We start from the raw sequence: 23,312 nt of genomic DNA, 5'->3' as shown, positions 1-23,312 counted from the left end.
CAGAAATAATTGGATATATCTGTATGTCATATATTAAAATCGTACATCTGCATACCTTCTTGGAATTATTAATTCTTATTTCCACCGCTATGATGAAATAATTTAGGTAAGCTCATTCCACTGACTGCGCAAGGTATCCACTGGGTTCTGACAATTCTTTCAAAGCATTCTCCAAAGATGATTTCTCATTAAAAGTCCCTCCTCCATAATTGACATTTCCAATATCTGAAATCAAAAAGAAATTAATTCCATATTTCACAAGGACAGGCTTACATTTGTCCATTGAATTGTCTTTTGCAATTTTTAATATGAAATTTGAATGTTTTACTTGAAGATCTTTACTCTCCCAAAAGGCTTGAAATGAATGCGGGGTATTTTGGCTTACCCAACTCAGAGGTGAAGGGTACAGGTGAACCTGGATTGGGGGGTCCCCACGCACAACAGATCCACAACATGTGCGTTATTACTGGTGTGTTTCCCATCTGGAAGCCAGGCTAACTGACCCAGTCAGGAGGAAGGCAAAAGACTGGGTTGGTCAGTGTCCCAATCTGGAGGTGTTGTGTGCGGGGGCGAAGTGCATATTGTCCCTGGGGTTGGGAGATTTGATCAACTGGTACCTGACCCAGGAAAGGGACTGTTTGCAAGGTGTCGGAGGGGGTGGCAGAGGTCAAAGATCTTAGCACAGCTGTAAATCCGAAGCTTACAGGGTATGAGGTGAGAGCCTTGGAGAGGTGATGGAGATCACACGCCTCAGTAAAAGGGATATTGAAGGTCTGTAATGCAGAGAGAGATTGGAGGAGTTGTGGCCATTGTCGGGGTTTTGTGTAGGAGTTGATCAGACTGCATGCCAGTATGTGTCCCAAGGCGAGCCATTAAACTTGAAATGGTGAATGAGTTATTGCCTCATTTAAATATGTAAAAGACCACTTGTTGTTCTCCTGCCCTCTGTCCCAACTCCATTAAAGTCAAAAGTGGCTACATTGCAAGTGGGTCGGAGTTGGGATTCAGAGTTTTAATACTCCACTGTCCAATAACCACCCATTTTTGGGGTTTAAAATCAGCCCCTCAACCACAATTCCCTTTCACGTGATGTTTTTGCTCCAACCTCTAACAATGAACTGAAATTTATGCAATCTATGTATGTCTGGGTCCATCATCACTGTCTGTCAGCTAAATAAACAGTAGTTTTCATTAGCTTGTAGCAGATTGTCCTTAAGAGATCTTTTGTAAAGTTTTAAGATTAAATTGTTATAAACCCACAGATCACCTCGATTACAATTACATACACCCTTGAGTTTATCATTATCGATATGATCTAGTGCTAACGGCAGTCGTTTGGATTTTGACAATAGATGTCAGTGCATTCAATTTTCTTTTTGTGTACATTTTCCAATTTAAAAACTCCAGTATGAGTAGTTAATCTCTCTCTCTATTTTTTTTTCCATTAAGAAAAAAAGCAGTACAGAGAATCTTATATCAGCGACACAATGGAGTTGGATATTGAGCAACTAGAGAAGCGATCCCGAGCCAGTGGCAGCAGTGCAGGCAGCATGAAGCATAAACGCCTTTCCAGGCACTCCACAGCCAGCCATAGCAGCTCTCACACTTCAGGCATTGAGGCAGACACCAAACAAAGGGACCTTGGACCAGAGGACAGTTTCACTGGAAACATCCTTCATAGGAAACTCAAATCCTGCAACTCAATGACCAGCCACGGGAGCTCTCACACCTCAGGCATTGAGAGCGGTGGGAAAGACAGAATAGAGGATGACTCACAGGATGATGGTAATCCAACTGGATAGTGCTGCAAGCTACCATTGCATCCGCTTCATTTACTTGTTATTACTGTCATTAAAGCCTAACAAAGTCATCACAAAAAACATTAACAAGTAGGATAAGACAACAGACATAAAGGCTTCTTTTGCATGCTGAGCATTTTGGTTCCAAGAATGGAAGCAATAAGAATTTCAAATGGTTTGCATTTTGTAAGATTCTTACATGACAAGAGTGTTGTGATGTATTCAGCTCTGCTTACAGAGCACATCTGAAAGGGAGTGTAATCCAGGAAAGGACACCTTTTGCTTCATTGCTGTTTGAACAAACTATGGAACTAGCGACTTTACTGATCAAGGCTGATCTGCAGATATTTTCCCTGAAATGTTTTCATTTCTCAAGGGAGTAGGGGGAAGGGCCTGAAAGATGGCATCAGCCGTAAGTGTATTCCGTCCATTGGATACAATGGAGTGGTGGAGGGTCAGAGGGACATTATTAGACTGGACATTTGATGACTGTTTCCTATCAAAAACCATTTCTAATTTTAGTATATTTTTGCAACAATTCATTTTTTTAAAGAATAAATTTGTAAACATTTTGTAACATTCTTGTGTGGTATAAAGAATTGCTGTTAAAATGCAGTATGATAGATCTCCCACTGCAGATACTTACAAACTGCTAAAAACCGAAACAAAGCTGACCAGAAGTGTAGGATGCTGACTGCATGTATTTTGTTTTAAAATGGTAGATTCATCTTATCATTATAGATAACTCATTATTTATAGTAGGGAGACCGCACAATGGTGGGGCCAGAAGTGAATTGGGAAAGAATGTGGCATCCCTAAGTGACTGAACAAGGGGCCAAAAGTTCTTTAAATCTTTGAAAAGGCTTCAAGGGCATTTAATGCTAACTTTGCCAAGGCTGGAACCGGACAGTCCCAGGGGGAAAAAAAATTAAAGTGAAAGGAAATCCAAACTGCAGGCACTACTCAGATACTGTAGGAATGTGGCAGAGTTTCTGACTCAGTTTGAAACAGGGGTCCTTGAGGTGATTGCAAAATGGGTGGTGCATTTTGAATGTTGGGGCATCATTCAGAGCAGCATTTCAGCATGCCAAAAAGGTGAAAGCAGGCATGAGGACTTAGCTGACTGGTGACGTTATAGTTGTGCCATCCTTGCCATCCATGTTGGCTGTAGGTGTCGTTGCAGCAAATGGCATGCCTCTGTACTTGATTATCTATTTACCTTGAGAGTATGAAGATACTAACCCATTGTCACAGGCAGGTAAGAGTTCCAGCATCTGTGATCACACCTCATGCATGGCTAATTAAGCTCGAGCTGCCTATTGATCTCCCTCAAATGAATTGCTACTCAAAAGCTGAAATACTGAACGTTGCTGAAATAATTTCACTGAGGCTGGTATCCCATCACCAAGTCACCCTTTATTTCCATATGGAGAGTTCTTGACACTGATCTAGCTCCCTCCGAGTCAGCGCTCAGAGTGAACAGGATGTCTGACACTCCTGTTCTTATCTGTCAGCCAGGGCTCCCTGATTGGACCAGATTAACAGCTCAATCAGAGAACTCATATTCTGAGATCCACCTGGCTGACTTCATTCCAATCACTATAATGGCACTCTGTATATCATACTTGTGTCAAGTATGCTGGCAGGTTCTACCTTGAAATTTTGGGCCTCTGCGTACACAGACTATCTGCCTCACTGAGGCCTGTGTTTTTGTGTAGAAATGAGAGTATTGACAGGTGGCCAAGGAATACCTTGGAATACAGCCTGACTGTGCATTGGTCGTCTTCTTTTCAAAACAAGACTCACATGAAAGAGGATTCTGTTCAGGAAACCCATTATGACATTAATGTGTCAGCCTTAGTCAGTCATAGAACTCACCTCGAAGTCAAAGCACTGACTCTAGAGGCTTGAACATTAACATCAAAGAAGATGTCTCTGTGTCCTGACCACATTTATCCATCACCTATCATTAAATAGTTATCTTGCCATTTACCTCAGTGCTATGTGTTGATTGTTTGGGAATTCACTAGCCATCAATACTGGAACTACAATTCCAATGGTGTTAGTTGACTGTGATTATTTTTGGATACTATGAGGTTATAAAACATCCTATATAAATACAAGTTCCTTCTTCTTTAACTCTAAATGGGGTTACAGGGACAAAGGGACAAATGAGCAGTTGCCAAGTACATTTCTTAAAAACCTGAAAGTTAATAGGAAAAAAACAGAGCCAGAAGGTACAGAACAAGGCTGAAAGCTGTGATCTGAATTTTCATTTTGTGTTTTTAAAGGATTTTATCTCTAACTTGCATTTATATAATGTTTTCAATGTGAAGAATATTCCAAGATGCTTCAGAAATAGTTGCAGAGAAAATGGGTGTCGAGTCTGGAACAGAAAGGAAGATTTATTCCATTGTACTCCTGGCTGAATTTGCATTCTTCACCATTCTTAAATTTCAACTGACTTATCGCTCTTCTGTCTATTTCCTAATCTACACCTCAGTCCTGACCAGCATCATTCCTCTGCTCCCGTTACATTGACTTCTGCTCCCTCAATGTCTCCAAATAAAAATTCTCATATTGAACTTAAAACCCTTTGTGGCTTTGCCCATACTATCTGTAGGACTTCCTTCAGCCTTGCAACTCTAGATATTTCATATTCTTCCAACTTCAGACTCTGATATAGTCCTCAATTGTCTTCACTGCACAAATGACAGGTTTTCCTTTAGCTGTCTAGGTTCAAAGCTCCAAAATTCACTCCTTAAATTTTTCTGTCTGCCTGCCTGTGTCTCACTCTTTGTCTATCTCTGTCTTTCTCACTCTGTCCCACGTTGTATGGCCCTCATTGAAGCTTCACTGTTTTGACCAAGCATTTAAACATACTGCCTAATATCTCTCTTCTGTGGCTTAGCATGATTTTTTTATTTCTGATTGTGTGCTTTATTGAAGCCTGTTGGAATTGCATTAAAGGTGTTATGTAAATGCAATCTGTTGATGCTGAGAGAACGGTTTTGGAATATTCACGCCATAATGCATGCTTCATGATCCATGGCAACTCGATCACCGTTGGAACACAGGACAGGGCTGTAGCCAGTGGCATCGTAGAAATTTCACAGGCAAGCGATGCGATCTAACAAACTCTATTTTGAGACTCTAACTACCTTTGGCAGTTCGGTTGTCTACAAATTAGGCTCTGTATAATTCCTTTCTCTCTCTCTGCCTCTCTCTCTTTCTCTCTCTATCTTTCCTTAACACAATTTTTCCTTCTCAATATCTTTTTGGCTTACCTCACTTTACTCTTTCAACCCGGGCTGTATCCAGCATTTGAGACTTTGGGCTTTCACCTACATTATTCAATAAAATAACCTTTATTATGGCTCACTTCCAGACTGATCTTTCAGACTAAACTTTAAAAGCCTACATAAGTTTCAAAGAAAAATTTAAAGCACATCCTGAAACAGAAGTTACTTTATTAATTAGTCAAGGGTTTCAGTTTCTGCGATGCACACAGTGAGAACAATGAACATCTAACTCCTATAAACTCTTGGGTTGGGGATTGTGTAAAAATCTCAACCCTGACCTCAACTTGTCTCCAAGCTGCTTCCTGATTTATCTGTGGCGGAACAAAAGCTTGCCAGGAGACAGATTGGCCATTTGAATACAATGAGACCAGCAGCTCAGAATAAACTTGTTTTTCACGTTTAAAACCGGCTGGGTATCCCAGGCCCCAAACACCTGGAAACTATAGCTATGGAGGCACAGAATTGCTTTCCCCTAGTCTTACATGTCTGTTCTTGTCTTGAATATTGTCTCGCTCCACCTCCCCACCGCAGGCTAACATCAGGGATTGGAACCTGTCAGCGGAGTCCCTACTGAGGGTTGCGCCCTGCTCGGCTGTGCTCCTCCAATGACTCATGACAGCCAAGCCTGTCAATCAGGCTGAAATCTTGGCACATATGCACACTGCAGCTTTATCAGGACAGATCAAATATGTCCCTATTTACACACTTTACTGGAAATAGTGTGTTAATTTTGTAATGAATGTACTGAAAACGTGCTGGTCATACTGAAGGGTTTGGTGGTGTTGAGTAAAACTACAAAATACGTAAAAGAATAAGAAACCTTTGGTAAACTGCCCATGCCACTTCATAGCACTGGGCCACACAGTTAGGAAAAACAAAGACTAAGGATTCAAAATCTAAAGGAACTCTGTGATTGGACGACTTTACCAAAATGGATGCAAGTCATTGTTCACAAATCAAATCAAGAAATCCCTCCAACCAATTTGATCTTGTATCTCCAGAACCTTAATCTTATTAAGATTAATTACTATTTAACTGATTTGACCTTAATTATCCTTCATAGGATGATCAACTGCTAGAATGAGTTACTGTTTGCAAAGAAATACTTCATTTCAGTTGCTCGTAACTTGCCCTGCATGGCCACATTGCTCCCTTTGCTTGATATATTTGAAAGTATAGCTGCAGATTAAGTTCATCACATTTAAGTATATAATCTGTCTCTTTACGGCATAATCCGAGACATGTCTTTTCAAGTCTGAAAACACCAATGGAGTGAAGGCTGTAGTGTCCAAATTATAATCTCTAATTAACTCAGAAAATGCAAAGATTCTTTTGTAATACTTCTGTCAATTGATATTCCCTGTAATAGTTGAAGAAATTGGCAAATGCTTTTAGAAAATGAAAAATACCATCGTGTGCACCCCACTGCAACAGAAGATAACTCTTTACAAAGGAAGTCAGTAGAATAAACTTATAACCTATTAACCTGATTAACGGCCAAGAGTTATAGGAGGCAGTCTTCCAGCAGCAATTCTGTACATGGTTTCTTCTTAGTCAGGTAGACTGTGAGGGGATAAATGCTATCTTCATAAGGATAAAGAGAAGTATTATTAACAAGCACTCTACCAACCATTCTCCCAATCTATTACATGAATGAACCAACCCTAATAATATGCACAAGCAATGTTACTTCAGGTAGATATAGATCGTTTATTTTTGTCAAGCTTGGAATTTTCATTTTCAGTTTGAGGCTGGAGTTTAGGAGGGATGGCATTGATTGCACAAGACTAACTCGCCATAACTGGCCGTTGTTGCAATAAATGCTTCTCATTCTCCCAATTACATGGAAATTATAAGATTGCAAAATAGGAAATGTAAAATCTGTTTGAGCTAAGTGTATTGTTTTTGTCCTAGAAATAGAAATGCTGGTTGATGATCCCAAGGACTTGGAGCAAGTGCATGAACTGGCCCCAGAGATCAGTCCCGATATGTGTATTCATATTACCGAGGAGATGCTGATGTCAAGGCAGCTGAATGGACATGCGGGTGAGCAGATCTGGAAGAACATCTTCCAGGATTAGATAATCTTGTGTAGACTCTCGCAAATGAGTAATTTAGTCATTTGTTTGAAAATGTAACAGGCACAAGTTAAAATGAGAATCTACAATCTATAGTATTAATTGAAATGCAAGTTGTTTTATGCAAAAAATATAAGGCTTGAAATTCTTTGGTACATTTAGGCAGATTTGGGTACTACAAGATAGCTGCTCCTTTTTAACAGATTTCGCCAGGAATAGCGGTGGTGGGTGATAGATGAGTGAAGGCCCACGTCCCCTAACAAATCCCCTGCAGCTGTGCATCATAAGAGAAAGGATGACCTAAATACTGTTCCCAGACCAACGTAAGCTGCAGTACAGGAGGTGTCTGAGACTCTCAGTAACAGTTCACAGCGTAGAAATAATCCCAGTGCAATTAATTCTTCCTCAGAAACGGAAGGTAATTGCAAACATAATTACACTTTAAGCAGAGTGTGCTACCTACCTTCTTGCCCTTCTTCTCTGCTAAGACAATGACAAGGAATCAGTGTGGGGTGGGTACCAAGGTGGCGCCATTTGTGGCACAGGTTCTTGCTCCCTTTGTGCTAATGTCTCTGTTCCTGGGATTTTGGTTGAGATCAGCCCCTGGACAGACTGGCAGGTGGATGTCCAAGCCACCAAACATCCAAGAAGAGCTCACCAAGAATTGCTAGGCTAATGCACTTTAGATTTTCCTTAGATTGTGGTTTTGGAGTAGATTATCCCAGTTATATATTACGAAGAAAGGCATTGACTAAAAGGAAAATTTAAATCAGTTTTTTGATAGCAGGAAGCCTGCCTGGGTATTTTGGCTTTTCATGCTGGAGAACTGATCAGGATTAGTACTAAGCCTGGCTGCCCTTGTTTTCTTCAGACCACAGTATGCTGCTCACAATGTGGTCCCCTCTACATTGGGGGAAATGAAGCACAGACTGGGTGACCACTTTGCAGAACATCTATGTTCTGTCCATAAACAAAGGTCCTGAGCTTCCAGTTGCCTGCCACTTCAACTAAGATGTTTCTCATAAGATTTTTATTTTCTAAGTTCTGCTTTTCCAGATGATGATAGAAGAGCTATTTTTTAAAAAGTTAATGTTTCCTTGGTCAGAATGGATGCAAGGTCCTTGACATGTGATGTTAACTTTTTTTTATTGCCAAAGGTGTTCCCAACTGGCTGCGTTTTTCAGCGTATTAGATTTTACAGATTTTTCCAGAATCCATAATAATTATTTTAGTATTGAAATTTTTAAAACAATGTGTACATTTAAAAATACATCAACTGCACAAGAATTGCTTTCAGGGTTTTTATTGGCACCAGTTTTGAAAGTGACTGTGACAGTCTGCTGCTGACCTAAGATTAATCAGAGCCACTACCATCCTTGGTATAAAGTGTTACCTTTTGCATCTCACTTGGAGAGTAAAGTTCCCGGCACAATTTAAAGGCAAGGTGTTCTCCTGATTTCTTAGCGAGCAATATTGCCTGTAACAAATGACATCAAAAAAAAACAAGGTCATTCGACTCACGGCTATTTGTAACATCACTGCTGGATTTTTCCCAACTTCTTCATTAAAGAGGTGATTTGAGAAATTACAGTGATCCGATTAGATTGAAACACAAGTGTTTAAAAATTTGTTGTGGTGATTTTGCATGTCAACAATTAGGCATTTTGTAAATGTACGAATATTTTCTTTGTTTCCTGTAAATTAAATTAGTATAGGAAGAGAGCTGGGTGATGAGGGGGAAGAGAGATTTGTTCAAACATGGGAATTTTGAGGTGCTCCTATTCTTGTTGAAGCGGGCAGCACCCAAGCTTTCAGAAGTCGTGAGTATCCAGACGACTGCAGTGTGCAGCTCAGTGCAGAATGGGCTGCTGACTGGCTACAGGGGTCACATAGTGTGCACAGCTAAATAATACTGGACATCTGAAAGGAGAGCTGCCTCCTACAATAGGTGCTACTGCAGCTTTATCTGGAACATTTAGAAACGTAGAGGTTTACAGCATGGAAACAGACCCTTCTGCCCAACTTGTCCATGCCACACAGTTTTCACAATTAATCTAGTTCCATTTGCTTGCATTTAGTCTATATCCCTCCATACCTATCCTTTCTGTGTACCTGTCCAAATGTTTCTTAAATGACAAAATTATACTTGCCTCCACAACCCATTCCAACCACTCACCATCCTCTGTGTGGAGAAAAAAGTACCTCCCTGGACCATCTTCTATCTCTTCTCCTCTAGTTTTAGCCTCCCTTACCATGAGGAAAAACTGTTGGCTATCTACCTCATCTATGCCTCTCATGATTTTATAGACCTCTATATGGTCACCCCTCAGTCTCTTAAGTTCCAGTGAAAAATGTCCCAGCCTATTCAGGCCAGCTTGCTGTCGTGGGGCAGTGTCAGTGGCTCAGAAACCTTTCTGTCCTCCCTCAGGCTGAGAGCCTTCATACTTCTCCCACTACTGCTCTGCTGCTGCCCTTGCTGTTGCCTCTCAGGTATACCAGGAAACTGCCACACTCACACCAAAATAGTGCACCTGAGCCTGGGCCCACAGTGCGCAGAGCTGCTTGAGGAGGTTGTGAAAATTGAGTTGCCTTTCTCTCTGAGTGAAGGCCAGCAGCATCCATCAACCATACTGCAGTAATTAGGGTAGCTGTGTAGAAGTGCAGGAAAGGTAACTGCATGACACAAACCAAGAGCATGCACAAGGGTTAAACACTTGAGCTTAGTATATGTGATTGGAAGTGTTGAGAAATTGCTGTGGAAGGTGGGAGCTGAGAATAAGTGAGGGGAAGGTGTTGTATTCAATAGTGAAAGTGGGAGAGCATGAGCCTTGGTGGGAGGTAGATGCAGTAGCTGAGATAGGGTCAGTGTGAAGTAGCAGAGAGAAGATGGTGGCACATTCCATGGTGGAGCAGAGAAGGCCTTCTTCCTGCCTTGCTGAGTGCCCGTCCAGGCTGTGGATGCTGCACTGCCTCTGCGGCAACCTGGGACCAGGTTGGTAGGGCTTGGTGTCACTGTCACCTCTACTGGTCCTCTGGAAAGATGATGTCCCTCCTCTGTGCCACACTGTCCACTAGGACTTCCAGGTCCCCGCTCACAAAGTGAGGCACCAATTTCCCTTCTCTGCCATTCCCGAGCAAATGCCTACAACTGTGCTGGGCTGCTTCGCACTAACACTTGACTAGGTTACATGAAAATGAGACTTGACTTTGATGATACGAAGGTGGGTCGAGTGAATAGTGTGGAGGGCTTTTCTAGGTTACAAAGGGGCATTGTTAGGATGCAGAGCTGGGCTGAGAAGCGGCAGATGGAGTTTAACCCTGAAAAATGAGGTGATTCGTTTTGGAAGAACAAATTTGAAAGCAGAATACAGAGTTAATGGAAAGATCCTTGGCAGTGTGGAGGAGCAGAGGGATCTTGGGGTTCATGTCCACAGTTCCCTGAAAGCTGCCACCCAGGTGGATAGAGTTGTTAAGAAGGCTTTCATTAATAGAGGGATTAAGCTCAAGAGCCGTGAAGTTATGCTCCAGCTATACAAAACTTTGGTTCAGCCACATCTGGAGTATTGTGTCCAGTTCTGGTCACCTCATTACAGGAAAGATGTGGAAGCGTTGGAAAAGGTGCAGAGGAGATTTACCAGGATGTTGCCTGGAATGGAGGGAAGGTCTTACGAGGAAAGGTTGAGAGACCGAGGGCTTTTCTCTTTAGAAAAATGAAGGATGAGAGGTGACTTGATAGAGGTGTACAAAGTGATCAGAGGTATAGATAGAGTGGACAGCCAGAGACTTTTTCCTAGGGTGGAAGTAGCTATTACGAGGGGGCATAGTTTTAAAGTGAGTGGAGGTAGATATCGGGGAGACGTCAGAGGTAGGTTGTTTACTCAGAGTGGTAGGGGCGTGGAATACATTGCCGGAGAGGGTAGTGGATTCGGCCTCATTAGGGGCATTTAAGCGGCTATTAGATAGGCATATGGGTGATAGTATAAGGTAGGGGTGGAGGTTAGATAGACCTTAGGTTTAGGGTAAAAGTTTGGCACAACATCGTGGGCCGAAGGACCTGTACTGTGCTGTACTGTTCTATGTTCTATGTTTCACAATGGCCTTTAACATGTGGCATTGGTGCCAGGTTTGCCAGTACATTCTGACAGTAACAAATACTTTGGGCTGCAGTGAGTTGGAGAATTGTGCAAACATTGGACGAGAGGGGCACCATAGGGGTGTAGCACCTTGTTATTGAGGCATGTTTGGGCCAATCATGTGAGTAAAACTCAGTGGGTCCTGCAGAGAGAAACCTCTGTGAAATTACATTAAAATGAGACTTTGTTCAAATATGGGAGCATCCAGCCCACCAAAGCTCTCCCCTGGAATTTGGATGCGAAACGTAATGGTGTTGGGTGCTGTGGACTCCATTGTGAAACTGGGAGAGATTACATGGGAATAGTAATTGGACTTGAGCAGTCCAAAATGGCAGATGGTGCACCAAATTGAAGACAGAAGCTGTCTGATCCCTCAGTCTGCATTCATTCTGGCACATGCACTGTACATCTGCATATGTACACTATCAGTCAGAGTGCAGCAGAGCGGCATTTAACACCCAGTGGCTAGTTCCTGCGTTTGGGATTTCAGTAGCACAGCCAATTACAGCACTGTGGTCCCTAAGTTTACTGTAATAGTCTTTGCACCACAGAGTAATAAAGTAGTCCCAAAACTGCTGAAATAATGCATCTCTCAGCAAGCAGCCGACATTGGGTTTATTTCCTTATTCTTCAGGTCAAACTATAGTCACAATGCAAATTTATGGAAATTCACATCAGTGATGTTGCCATGGTGTCAGTGTCACATCTGGATGTCAAGAATGTTGTGTCCAATAATCTTATGCCGTGAATAAAGGATAGAAAAAAACCCAGAGTAAGTGGCGGAGAATAAAATACGATGAATGAGTGTCAAATGAATAGAAAGAATTCAATGGGTTAAGAGTGAAAGAAGAAAATGTTGTAATGGGAAGGCGTGAAGAAAAGTTAAAAGAACAAGCAGAAACAGATCACATTGTAACGTGTGTGTTTGAGAACTGTTGCATTGATTCTTGAGAAATTGAATGAACGGCAGGGCAAGTACATGAGATATACAAACGTTGTTCCTCATACTGTACTCAAATAATTTTTTGAAAGAAACCTGTCCAACTTGCAATTAAGTGTCATAACCAAGGTTCACCTGGAAATTATTGACTTCTGATGCTCATGGCCAGGAAAGTACCACGTACACAGATAGTAATTGAGTTTTGAGAAGCTGTAGGAATGATTCACTCATTGCTGGACTGGGACTGTTCAGCTTTGTTTGTTTCCTTGCTGGGTCTCCAAGATTGTGTTTCATGTCAGGATCATAAATTACATTATTAACAACGTCCTCATAACATGATATACTAGCTTTAACTGGAAGCAGGAGAAATCCAACAATTTCAGGACCAACAATGCAGAGGCTCACTGTTGGGTTGCAATTTTTTTCACTTTGTCGAGGCTAGACGCAGAATTGCACAAATCTGTCCAATTTGTGGAGAATTGGAATTGATGCTATCTCTTCTTCACCACAAATTGCTAGAGTTTATTTTTAAAATGGGCTAATATTGGTGAGTGCTGCTAATTCTCAACAGTTTTTAACATTAAGCTCACTTTATTCAGTGACTTCCTGGACACCACATCAACCTGTGTTTGTAAAGGATTCTGCAGCCATTAATGGCACCTATTTTATTTGCTGCAGGTCTGATTGTACGGGAGCTGAGTTCTTCTACTTCCAGTTCTTCTGAAACAGTGGTGAGACTTTACGGCCAAAGTGTGGATTCATTACCACAGGTGAGTTCACCCATGGATAAAATGATACTTTTTGTTCTGTGCGCGCTTGATTAGATCTGATTAAATAAGTACCTACTTACCTTAACTAAAATATATTGCTGTGCACCTGGTTTTGTCAGAACAGGACAGTCAAATGGGCCAACAAGCTACGTGGCTATTTTCCGTTCCACATGCTGCTGCACCTCAGTAGTAGCCCCATGGAAATGGAGCAGGTCAGGGAGAGCTAAGATGACAGGGGCATTGTCGAGTTGGTTTGCCTGCTGGCAGTAATCTCATTGCCTTTTGTTCCAGCCATGAGTTATATCCAGCATACAAATGAGGTGCAAGAGTTAATATCTCTGTTTGTGGGTGGACACCTGTAAAGCCTAAGGAGGGAAAGCAGCCACTACACTGTCTCCTGCTTCTTTTTAGATTCATTCACAGGATGTGCGCCTTGCTTATTAGTCCATCATTTATTCCCCCTGCCTAGCTGCCCTTGACAAGTTGGTGTTGAGCTGCCTTTTTGGACTGCTGCCTTGGTATAGGTATTCCCACAGTGCCGTTAGAAAGTGAGATCCTGGAGTTTTGACCCTGGGCCAGTGAAAGAATGGCAAAAAAGTTTCCAAGTCATGATGGTATGTAGCTTGAAGGGGGACTTTCAGATGTTGAAGTCATTGGACGAGGTGCCAGTCATGTGGGCTGCTTTGTTCAAGATAGTTTTGAGCTTGTTGGTATAGATGGAATTTTGCCTATCCAAGCAAGTGGAGAATATTCCACCGAACCCCTGACTTGGGTCTTGTTGATGGCAGACGTGCTGTGGAGAGACTGCAGATGAGTCACTCATTGTAGAATTTCAAACGTCTAGAACATAGAACTGTACAGCACAGTACAGGCCCTTCAGCCCATGATGTTGTGCCGAACTTTTACCCTAAACGTAAGGTCTATCTAACCTCCACCCCTACCTTATACTATCATCAAGTCTGACCTGTTTGTTTTTTGTTGCGATATTTATATGGCTGATCTAGCTCTGTCTCTGATCAGTGGTAACCCTCAGGATGTTGTTGATGGGGAATATCAGCAATGGTAATGCTGTTGAGTATCATTGTCTGAAATAGTTAGGTATTCTCTTGTTGGAGACAGTCACTGGCTGACCCCTGTGTGGAACAAATGCTACTTGCCATTTATCAACTCAAATGTGGATATTGTCAAGGTCTTGTGGCTTATAGATACTGAGTACTTCAGTGTCTGAGGAGTCAGGAAATGGTCTTGAATATTGCGCAGCCATTAGCAGACATCCCCACTTCTGACCTTTACAAAGGAGGGAATCTCATTGACTTTGCCACTGAAGAAGTTTGGGTGTCGAACCCTAAGCTGTGGAATGCCTGCAGAGATGCCTGGAGGCTGAGGTGACTGACTTCTAACAGCCACAGCCATCTTCGGTTGTGCTAGGTATAATTCCTGCCAGTGGCGGAGACATACACATACACAGACATACATACTGCGAATCCCTCTGACTCAGTGAGTGTCAGCTTCCTTTATGACACACTTCAATTAAATGGTCCCTTGATATCAAGAGGAATCACTCTCTACCCAAGTTCAGCCCCTTTAATTCATATTTGGATCAAGATTGTAGTGAGGTCAGGAACTAAGTAGCCCTTGTTGAGCCGAAGTGAGCTTTAGTGAGCGTGTTTTTGCAGAGTAAGTTCTGGAGCACACCTTCAGTGCTTTTGTTGAAATGTTGTTATGGTTCATAGACTTTGCAGTGTCCGTGCACTGCAGGAACGCTAAAGCCCCTGCAGATGTTACCTTTTAGGCCTTTTGTGCCCTGCACCCAGAACCATATCCCCAGGATAGCTACTGGAGATGTGTTTGCATACGCTCCCTCAGAGTGTTGTTTTTGCACAGATATCATAATTTCATTCTGTTTTTCCACTGATGCAGATTTCTGGAGATGAATTTTCTTCCATTGCAACTGGCACCCCAGAGAGGTGACACTGCACGTTTCAGGCCTGGGGAGGGGAAGCAGTTTCCTGCTTCAGGCGAATACTGTCAGATGTGGAATCTTTCACCCATAACAAAGGTTTCATGTTGTGATTCACCCAAAGGCAGAAGTGTATTCCTGACAAGGAGATAAAATATCAATTGTGTGCAAGTTTACTATTCGTTTTTTAAATATGGCACAATCAATGAGACAGGAATTTCCACAGCTTTCAAAAGAACGCTTTTTTTTTTATCCTCTGGTCAACAAGTCAGTTGAACAAACAGTTACAGATGAAAATATAATAAGGCCATCAGTGGCACAATGATCTCATCACTGGAGTGAACACATTTGAAACTGGATTTGTTTTAAAAATGAAATCCTAAAATAAAACCCTAAGACCTGCATAGAGCTCTGCTAAGTAGACAGAAACTGTTATGGGCAAGCTCTCCCTGGAACTCCCTTTTGATGTAATAATAGTTTTAAAGGATCAGCAATACATGCTAATTTAAAATAATTCCACTGATTTCTGCAATACAGTGGGGTGAACATGTCTCTGATATCTTTCTGGAACCTCTTTAAAGGAAATTCAAAACAAATACTTACATTTTTACTTTCTTTAGAATCCAAAGCAACTGTCCACCAGTACTTCAGCTACCGTAAAATATCTGCTATATACTGTACTTAAATATTTCCTGTAGTTCCTGCTACCTTTTTTAAACACAATCACACAGCATATGTCACAGGAGTTGGACACTTGCTTTGGGCAACTAACATTTTCTTTTCTGTACAACTTAGAAATGGAAAGCTGCTGACTTATTTCTGTATTAAACATTTTTGTTACATGTTACATGTTTGTATTTTTGTATTCAGTTACCCCCATCAGTGTTTCACACCTTTCCTGCTGCATGCAAATATTCCCTATAACTAAATTCTGTCATAGATTAAGGATCTGTCACATGGGATGGTTCTGTACCTAATTGTTGTGCCACAATGGCAATAAGAAGCTCACTGCTTGTATCTGTGATTCTTTTCTTGGGCCAGTAACCTTATTACTTTTCAAAAAATCAACTACTTTGATTTACGCAGAGCTGCATGATGATACAGAATTACCACTGACATGAGCCTCAGCCAGATCTTTCCACAATAATCCATGCGTATTAGTGTGCAACAGTAGCAGAGTAGGTCAACAGAAACACTGGCTTTCATTCTAACTCAACCCACCCAGTGAAAATACAATGAGTGAGAGGTTTACAATAGCAACAATCAATATATTCTCCTACTCCTCTGAATTCACTGCCGTATTAATTTCAGGTTGAATTAAATCCAATATGCACCTGCCAAACATAGGCAGGTATCTCATGCAGAAATTCAAATAGGAGTCAGATTGTGTCATTTGGATCCCAGTACCAAAATATCTGGAAAGTCTAAAGTTTCATCTGGCAGCAAGTGCAGAGTAAAATTTGAAGCGACCTTAAATCATGTCTAACCACTACCACTTTTGCAATGTTCTGAACATAATGACACGTGAATGCAGTGCTTGGTGGTGCACAGCTATCTGCTAATAGGCAAGTCTACAAAAACGTATATTCCCAAAGAGCAGTACTTAGCATGTTGGACCTTCATCTCTCTCCCACCTGCACACACTCAGTAGATCCAGACAAAGCTACAACATTTAATAGTGAACTTAAAGCTGAAGTGTGCATTATAGTTGAAGTACTGGCATGGGACAGTCAGACACCCAAAAATATCAGTTAACATCCAAACTGGGTGACTTTATCCATTCATTTGGCTATTCTCCTTTAGATCAAAGTAACTGTATATATACTATATACAGTATATAGTCATGTTTGTATCCAGAAACCTTCAGTGCTTGTACACCTTGAGGTCTAGCTGAAACATTGTTTCCAAAGATTAGATTTACCTACTTTCTGGAATTAAAAGTTCAGCCATTCAATTGAATTTGACAAACATCTAATGTGGGCTATGCAAAGAGTTCCCTTTCCAAATTTTTCACTCCTTTCTTTAAATTTATTTGCAAAATTTTTTGTAGAGATTTGGTTAGCAGTGACTTCTGATCAATTAAAGTTTTGAAGTTAATTGAGTGAAATGGTGCCTAATATTTTGGTATTGTTATATACAGCCTGTATGCAGAAAACCAAAGACCTCCACTGACCGGCATAGCCAAAGCTTGGATGACATTCGTCTTTATCAGAAGGACTTTATGGAGGTAGCCACCCTTTGCCAAGACGCTGCTCAGAGTTACACGTTTGGCTGTGCTCATAATCTGAATAAGGAAAGTAATTGCTGTAACCGGTGCTTGGCAGAGCAGTACAATGCAACAAAGGAAACTTTCATTGTCAAACGAACAAGTAAATATTCATCTTTGGACCTTACAGCTGATGATTCTGTTCCTGAATTTGTGGTTTGAACATTTTTACTATGCATTAGTGATGTGTACTGTAAGTCTGGCTGCCTACTGCATTCCAATGACCTTCCAAATCGACTGCTTACACTTCACTGTTGAGCTGAAAGACTTTTTGTTTCAGTCACCCAAGGAACAGTTAGTTTATATTCTGCAGTTCTTCCATGTTTCTGAACAAAAACAACTTAGAAAGCAATGGATGCCAAGAAGCCAAAGAAATATGTTAAGCAGGAGTCTAAAACAATGATAAGAAGATGTATATTTTTGAGAGTCAAAGAACGTTCAGTAACAGCAAGACAGTCAGAATTCTTTGCACATTGACTCTTCTGTGGAAAATTAAATCCATGGTGTTTGGAGTATTACAATTCAGTATTACACAAACAAAGTTCTTTCCAAAAAAACTTGTCTTTTTTTATCAAGCAAATGTTATGTAGTAAAACCTTAGGGTTTTTAACACTTGTGTGTTAGTGGCACCATTACTATGTTGTTGATCAACTTCTTGAAGATGTTTCAGTTAAAAATGTAGACTTGACCTTGGTACTGTGAACCTTGCAGTGTTGTGGTAGTTACATTTTATTCCTGTACCTTTTTGGGTGCCTTTGTTTTACTTGTTGTCAGATGTATATGAGTGCAGTGACAATCAGACTCTTTCCTCTACCTGCACACTTTCATCCCCACCCATAAGACACAAAAAAGAAAATTACTATCTTGTGGGAAATGATTTGTCTTCTACATAGGCACGTAATTACATGGGGGATTGCATCTAAATTTGTTTTAGGTGAGGGGTGGGATTGTTGGCCTATTTGAATGTCTTTGCAGTTAGCTGGTAAATTCCATTGATTTTGAAGATGGGTGAAGGCTTTCTGTATATACCAGCAGATGACTGCAAGTGTGTGAGTTGAGAAATAGAGCCAGTTATAGTTTGCTGGTAGGTCAATGAAAGTATGTACGAGTGGGTAGCCCAGTTGGCCTCTGAGTTCCAGTGTACCAAGGCACATATTCAAATAAAGTACTTTTGAATACAGAACATTTGTATTCAAAGACATGCTATTTGTTTATATGCAGTTACTCAAGACATATGATTCTAAATTCATATTTCTACTTAATTTGCTGTCAGATTGGTTTGAAAACTACAGTTTGCATTGATTTTCAATTTAAATTCCAGCATTGTACTAGTTTAAATATGATGCAAAACACACAAGTCGAGCAATTTTTTTTCCAAGCATCATCGTCAACAATGATAATGTCCCACATACATGAAAGGGTTCCCAGCTGCAGGACAAAGGTTGTAATAACATATCATTAAACAGCCATTGGTATCCATCAAGCTTTACTCGCAGTATGAGTATAATAGATGACAAGGGAATTAATAGACTACATTATAGGAATTTCATTTTTAATTTCATTAAGACAGTGACATTTACATTGTGGCTGACACACAAATTAGCTTTGAGATGAACCAGCTTTGTTGCTAAATGGATAATTTTTCAAGCTGATACATAGTATTTTACAATACATTATTGATGGCAATATTTTAACATTTAGCAGCATTTTTGCAACTGGAAGTTTCTTAAAATATTTTTTGATATGGAACATGTTTCTATGGTATTTTTATATAACTGATATTTTTACATGAAATTATATTAATCAAGTAGTTGTCAAGAGCAGTGCAATTTTTAACAGTATTATGGCAGTTAGCAGTACTGGAAGCAGTATTATAAACTGATAATGTCAATAGGTTGATATTCGTAAATATATTTGTGTTTGGGTAAGTAAGTGGATTGGCCTTGTGAAAACTTTGGATTACTCTATCCCTTCCCCACATAAGCATTTCATGAAGGTTACTTCATAAAGGATCATGATACATTTTTATTGTGATTTAGTAATAATGATTCACCATTTCCAGTCACATATCACAGAAGGCACTAATTACAGTGTGTTGGGTTCACTAACAAGGTAGGCATAGTTTAAGGTTTTCATCAGACTCTCTAGATGTTTTAATTCTGTGCTACCTTAAACCTCCTTCTGATGAGATTATTGAGCTAACGATTGAATAATAACAAACTTTGTTTTATTATATTCATCGGATGTGGGCAGTACTGGCTCGGCCAGTATTTATTGACCCTATCTCTAATTGTCCTGGAGAAGGTAGAAATTAACAATAAGCATTATTTTTAAATATTATATCACATTCTTTTGGGTATCCAGTTTAGATTCAATCTGTAGCTGCAGTCTGAAAATGCAATTATATTTTAAAACAAACTTGTTAAATTCTCCAAATTAGTTTACTTATTGCTGAAGAATGTTTATGGCATTTTAGCCATATTAGCAGAAATCCTTTGTTAATTAACCACATCCTTTTAAATGGAGGCTTAAAAAAAATCCACATCAGATTTTTGAAATAGCAGAATTCCGTATTGCAATTATATGAGGGATACAAAAAAGGCTGGTTATCCTCAGGTTAAGCTTGTAATAAAAGTCAACATGGCACAGACTTTGTCCCACATTATACTAATAAGAGCAGCAGGTTTACCACATTGAAATCCCATCTGCTCCATGATGATAGGGCAAAGGAGAGCAAAACTGGATGACTGGTGATGCCGTTATTTGCATAAATATGTATATCAATAAAATCTGTGTTTCCAAAGATCAAGATCTATCAATTAGTCTTTCACATGCACGTTTGTGACAGTGGGTTCATGTCCACAGAATCCCATTAATGCTAAATTTTCCTATCAACAATGTATCAGAATCAAACAACAATTTCATGACAAGGGGTTGTCATTAGCTAATGCTTGTAGTAAATCCTCAGTAGAAACCAGTTATTACACTATTTAGTGTGCATATTTTTTAAAGGCATGAATGATTTATATTGTATGCACAGTTCCATTTAGCAGAGCTATGAGAATTAGAAATGCACAGAAGGAACTGATTATAAGTTAATTCACTTGTGTTTGACATACCATTGGTCATTTGTGCAGAGGTAAAATAAACATCACTTTTGACAGTTTATGAAAACTCTATATTAATTGGCAATTTTCAGTTGATCATAACTTCTGACACCTTAACATGCTTTATATTCAGCAATGTTACGAGCTTTTAAGAATGTTCTTTCAGGATCTATGTCTCCAGAATTATCAGGGCTGACGCAATGGCACATTATTTTGAAAGCTGATAATGATATGCTAGTTTACAGTGTTTGCTCTAATTGCCCTTATGCATGTGATTATTGGACATGTGCAAAATACCAATAATCTGTCCATCAGAAACAAAGAACTTCTCTCTTAATGTTTGTTATTGAAGAATCAATCTACCATATTATTAAATGTTTAAACATTTTAATTCTCTATTAACCAATCAGAAAAAGAAAATAACAATCGACGCATTTGGTTTTAAATGAGGATTCATGTGATTATAAATGGCGCTCACCTTTGACTCGAATAATGATCTTCCATAGCTAATTAAATTTGGAATACATTGCTGTAACAAGGTAGACATTTAAAAGAGACTGTGGTACAAGGGTCCCTGAGTACGTCATCTTTAAATTTCTTAATGCTTTTTGAAATTTAACAGAGATGGACATTATGGCTAAGCACTGCTTTATCTTGAAAATTTTTAATGTATCCAGGCTTGATATTTTGCTCATACTTTTTATTGGCTTCATAGAACCTGGGCTTAACACCATCCTAATGTCGAGCAACATCTGGAACTATACTGAACTATTGCATTGGTTATTTATTCCAAAATAGGTTTTACGCATTCATTTAAAAAGGCCAATTTTTCAACAGCATAGTAAAAATTGTTATCTTCCATACTCTTTAATATAATAATTGCACAAACTGTAAAATCCTTTCTGTGAAAGGTGCTCCTGTCAAAATATGTAAAGTAAGATAACATTGTGCAACCTGTAATTGAATTACTTTGGTAGAATGAAGTCCAATGTGTACCTTCAAGGTACATATGCCAAAATATAATAAAAGTAACTGTTTAAATGTATTACTGTTCGATGTATTAATTTTAAATTGTCAAGTTTGTAATTGAAATTCTGCTATGGGTTATTGGATTCTGCTGTTTGCATCCCAGGGGATTGTCACTACAATCTCCCCACATCGGTTGATCAGTCCTTGCAGGAGCTTAATTAACATGTGGAAGCAAGATGATATGGTATTTTCCTTTTCTCAATTCTAAGACTAGGATGTGACTAAAATGATTGGCACACAGAAGTTTATAGCTCAGGTTGTACAGTCTGCCTACCTGTCATTGATTGAAAGGTGCAGGAAAACTTGCTTTAATTTAACAACTTAAACCCTTGGCCTCCTCCAAAAACTTCAGCTTTAAAAATCTGTACTGGAATTTTGGAGAATTATTTATTTTGACAAGTAGTGGTTAAATTTCCAGTGGTTCTGTGCAAGACAATTTTTGCTAGCATACACCTTTCTCAATTTTAAAAGAAGCATGAGATGAAAGTAGAAACCATATACTGTATTGTAACAGAGGTAGATGATGACCTAGTGCTATTGTCGCCTAACTATTAATCAGGAAACTCGGGTAATGTTCTGGTGACCTGGATTTGAATCCTGCCATGGCAAATGGTGGAATTTGATTTCAATTTTTAAAAAATCTGCAATTAAGAATCTACTGATTACCATGAAAACATTGCCAATTGTTGGGCAAAAACCCATCTGGCATCACTAATGCCCTACAGGATGGAAATCTACCATCCTCGTGTGGTCTGGCCTGCACGTGACATCAGACCTGCAGCAAACCTGTTGTTTACTCATAACTTCCTTTTGAAATGCCCTAACAAGCCACTCAGTTCAAGGGCAGCCGGGAATGGAGAATAAATGCTGACCAGCCAGTGACGTCCACATCTTGCGAGTGAATTTAAAAAGAATTAATCCATCCATGTTTACTGACCAGTCGAGCAACTTATACAGAGATCTATATAAATTTTCAATGAATTTCCTCATTTAGAATGTGAAATCAGTGATCCTTATCAATAAAAATCAGCTAGAGGGGCCACTATTAAGATAGCAGTTTTTGTTTTAAATTCAGCCAATGGCATCTGCGCAGTTAATGTGTTTTAAGGAACTTTTTCATTGTAGCAGTTTTTGAACATTCAGCCTCTTCTAAAACACATTGTACAGGCAAAGTTTGGAGATATGACAGCTAAAGCTTTTGATAATATGATAGAAAACAGTATGAAAATTCTGGGGTTTTAGTAGTGGAAGTAAAGAGAAACTGTTGCTTCTGAAAAATGGATCTGAAACCAAAGGTCATGGATTTAAAATAATTGGCAACAAAATGAGTGGAGAAATAGATGTCTTTGCCTACACAGAGGGTTGTTAATACCTGGAATACAAGGGTAATGAAAAGAGATTGCAGAGGAACTTTCAAAAGTCAATTAGATGTGTCCCTCAAGAGGACTAATTTGAAAGGCTTTTGGAAGAATGTTGGAATGTGGGCCTAAACTAGGCAACAGTTTCAGAGTACTGAAGGCTGCACCAGTCTCGTACTATAAGAAAAGCAAAGCACATTGGCTCAATTTCTGTCTGAAACCAAATAAAAGCAGCTGAAATGGAAAATATTAACGAAAAGTATTTCTAAGAATTCTGTGGCTCAAAGTGAAAATGATGTCCTTATAAAATCTGCTATAATCATGCAGTTTCTAGGAAATAATTACTATATCCACATATGGCAAATCAACATGTCAGTCGTTTCATCCCTAAATGGAATGAAAAGCTCCCTCTCTATTCCAAAAACTAATATTGATGTTAACCTCAAAGAACAACCTTTGCTGGACCATTGCATTAATACAACTGTATTATTGGAGCCTCTTGAAATTGACAAAAAAATTGTCAGTATAGTACTGAGGATTTCATTTGTCTTTGGACCCATGGCACTCAAG

At 39.7% G+C, this 23,312-nt stretch overlaps 1 protein-coding gene across 1 annotated transcript; it reads left to right on the top strand.

Annotated features, from left to right (window-relative positions):
- The first annotated feature begins 1,449 nt into the window (after positions 1-1,449).
- Positions 1,450-21,400, top strand: LOC125483652 (FERM domain-containing protein 6-like). The gene is made up of 4 exons (XM_048599735.1): positions 1,450-1,785; positions 7,016-7,147; positions 12,931-13,022; positions 17,123-21,400. The coding sequence occupies exons 1-4, from the start codon at positions 1,488-1,490 to the stop codon at positions 17,408-17,410; spliced, it is 810 nt and encodes a 269-aa protein (XP_048455692.1). The 5' UTR covers positions 1,450-1,487; the 3' UTR covers positions 17,411-21,400.
- Positions 21,401-23,312: the final 1,912 nt, after the last annotated feature.

Source organism: Rhincodon typus, chromosome 8, assembly GCF_021869965.1.
Source record: "Rhincodon typus isolate 14 chromosome 8, sRhiTyp1.1, whole genome shotgun sequence".
Lineage (NCBI taxonomy): Eukaryota > Metazoa > Chordata > Chondrichthyes > Orectolobiformes > Rhincodontidae > Rhincodon > Rhincodon typus.
This window is presented reverse-complemented; position numbering and strand designations above follow the sequence as displayed.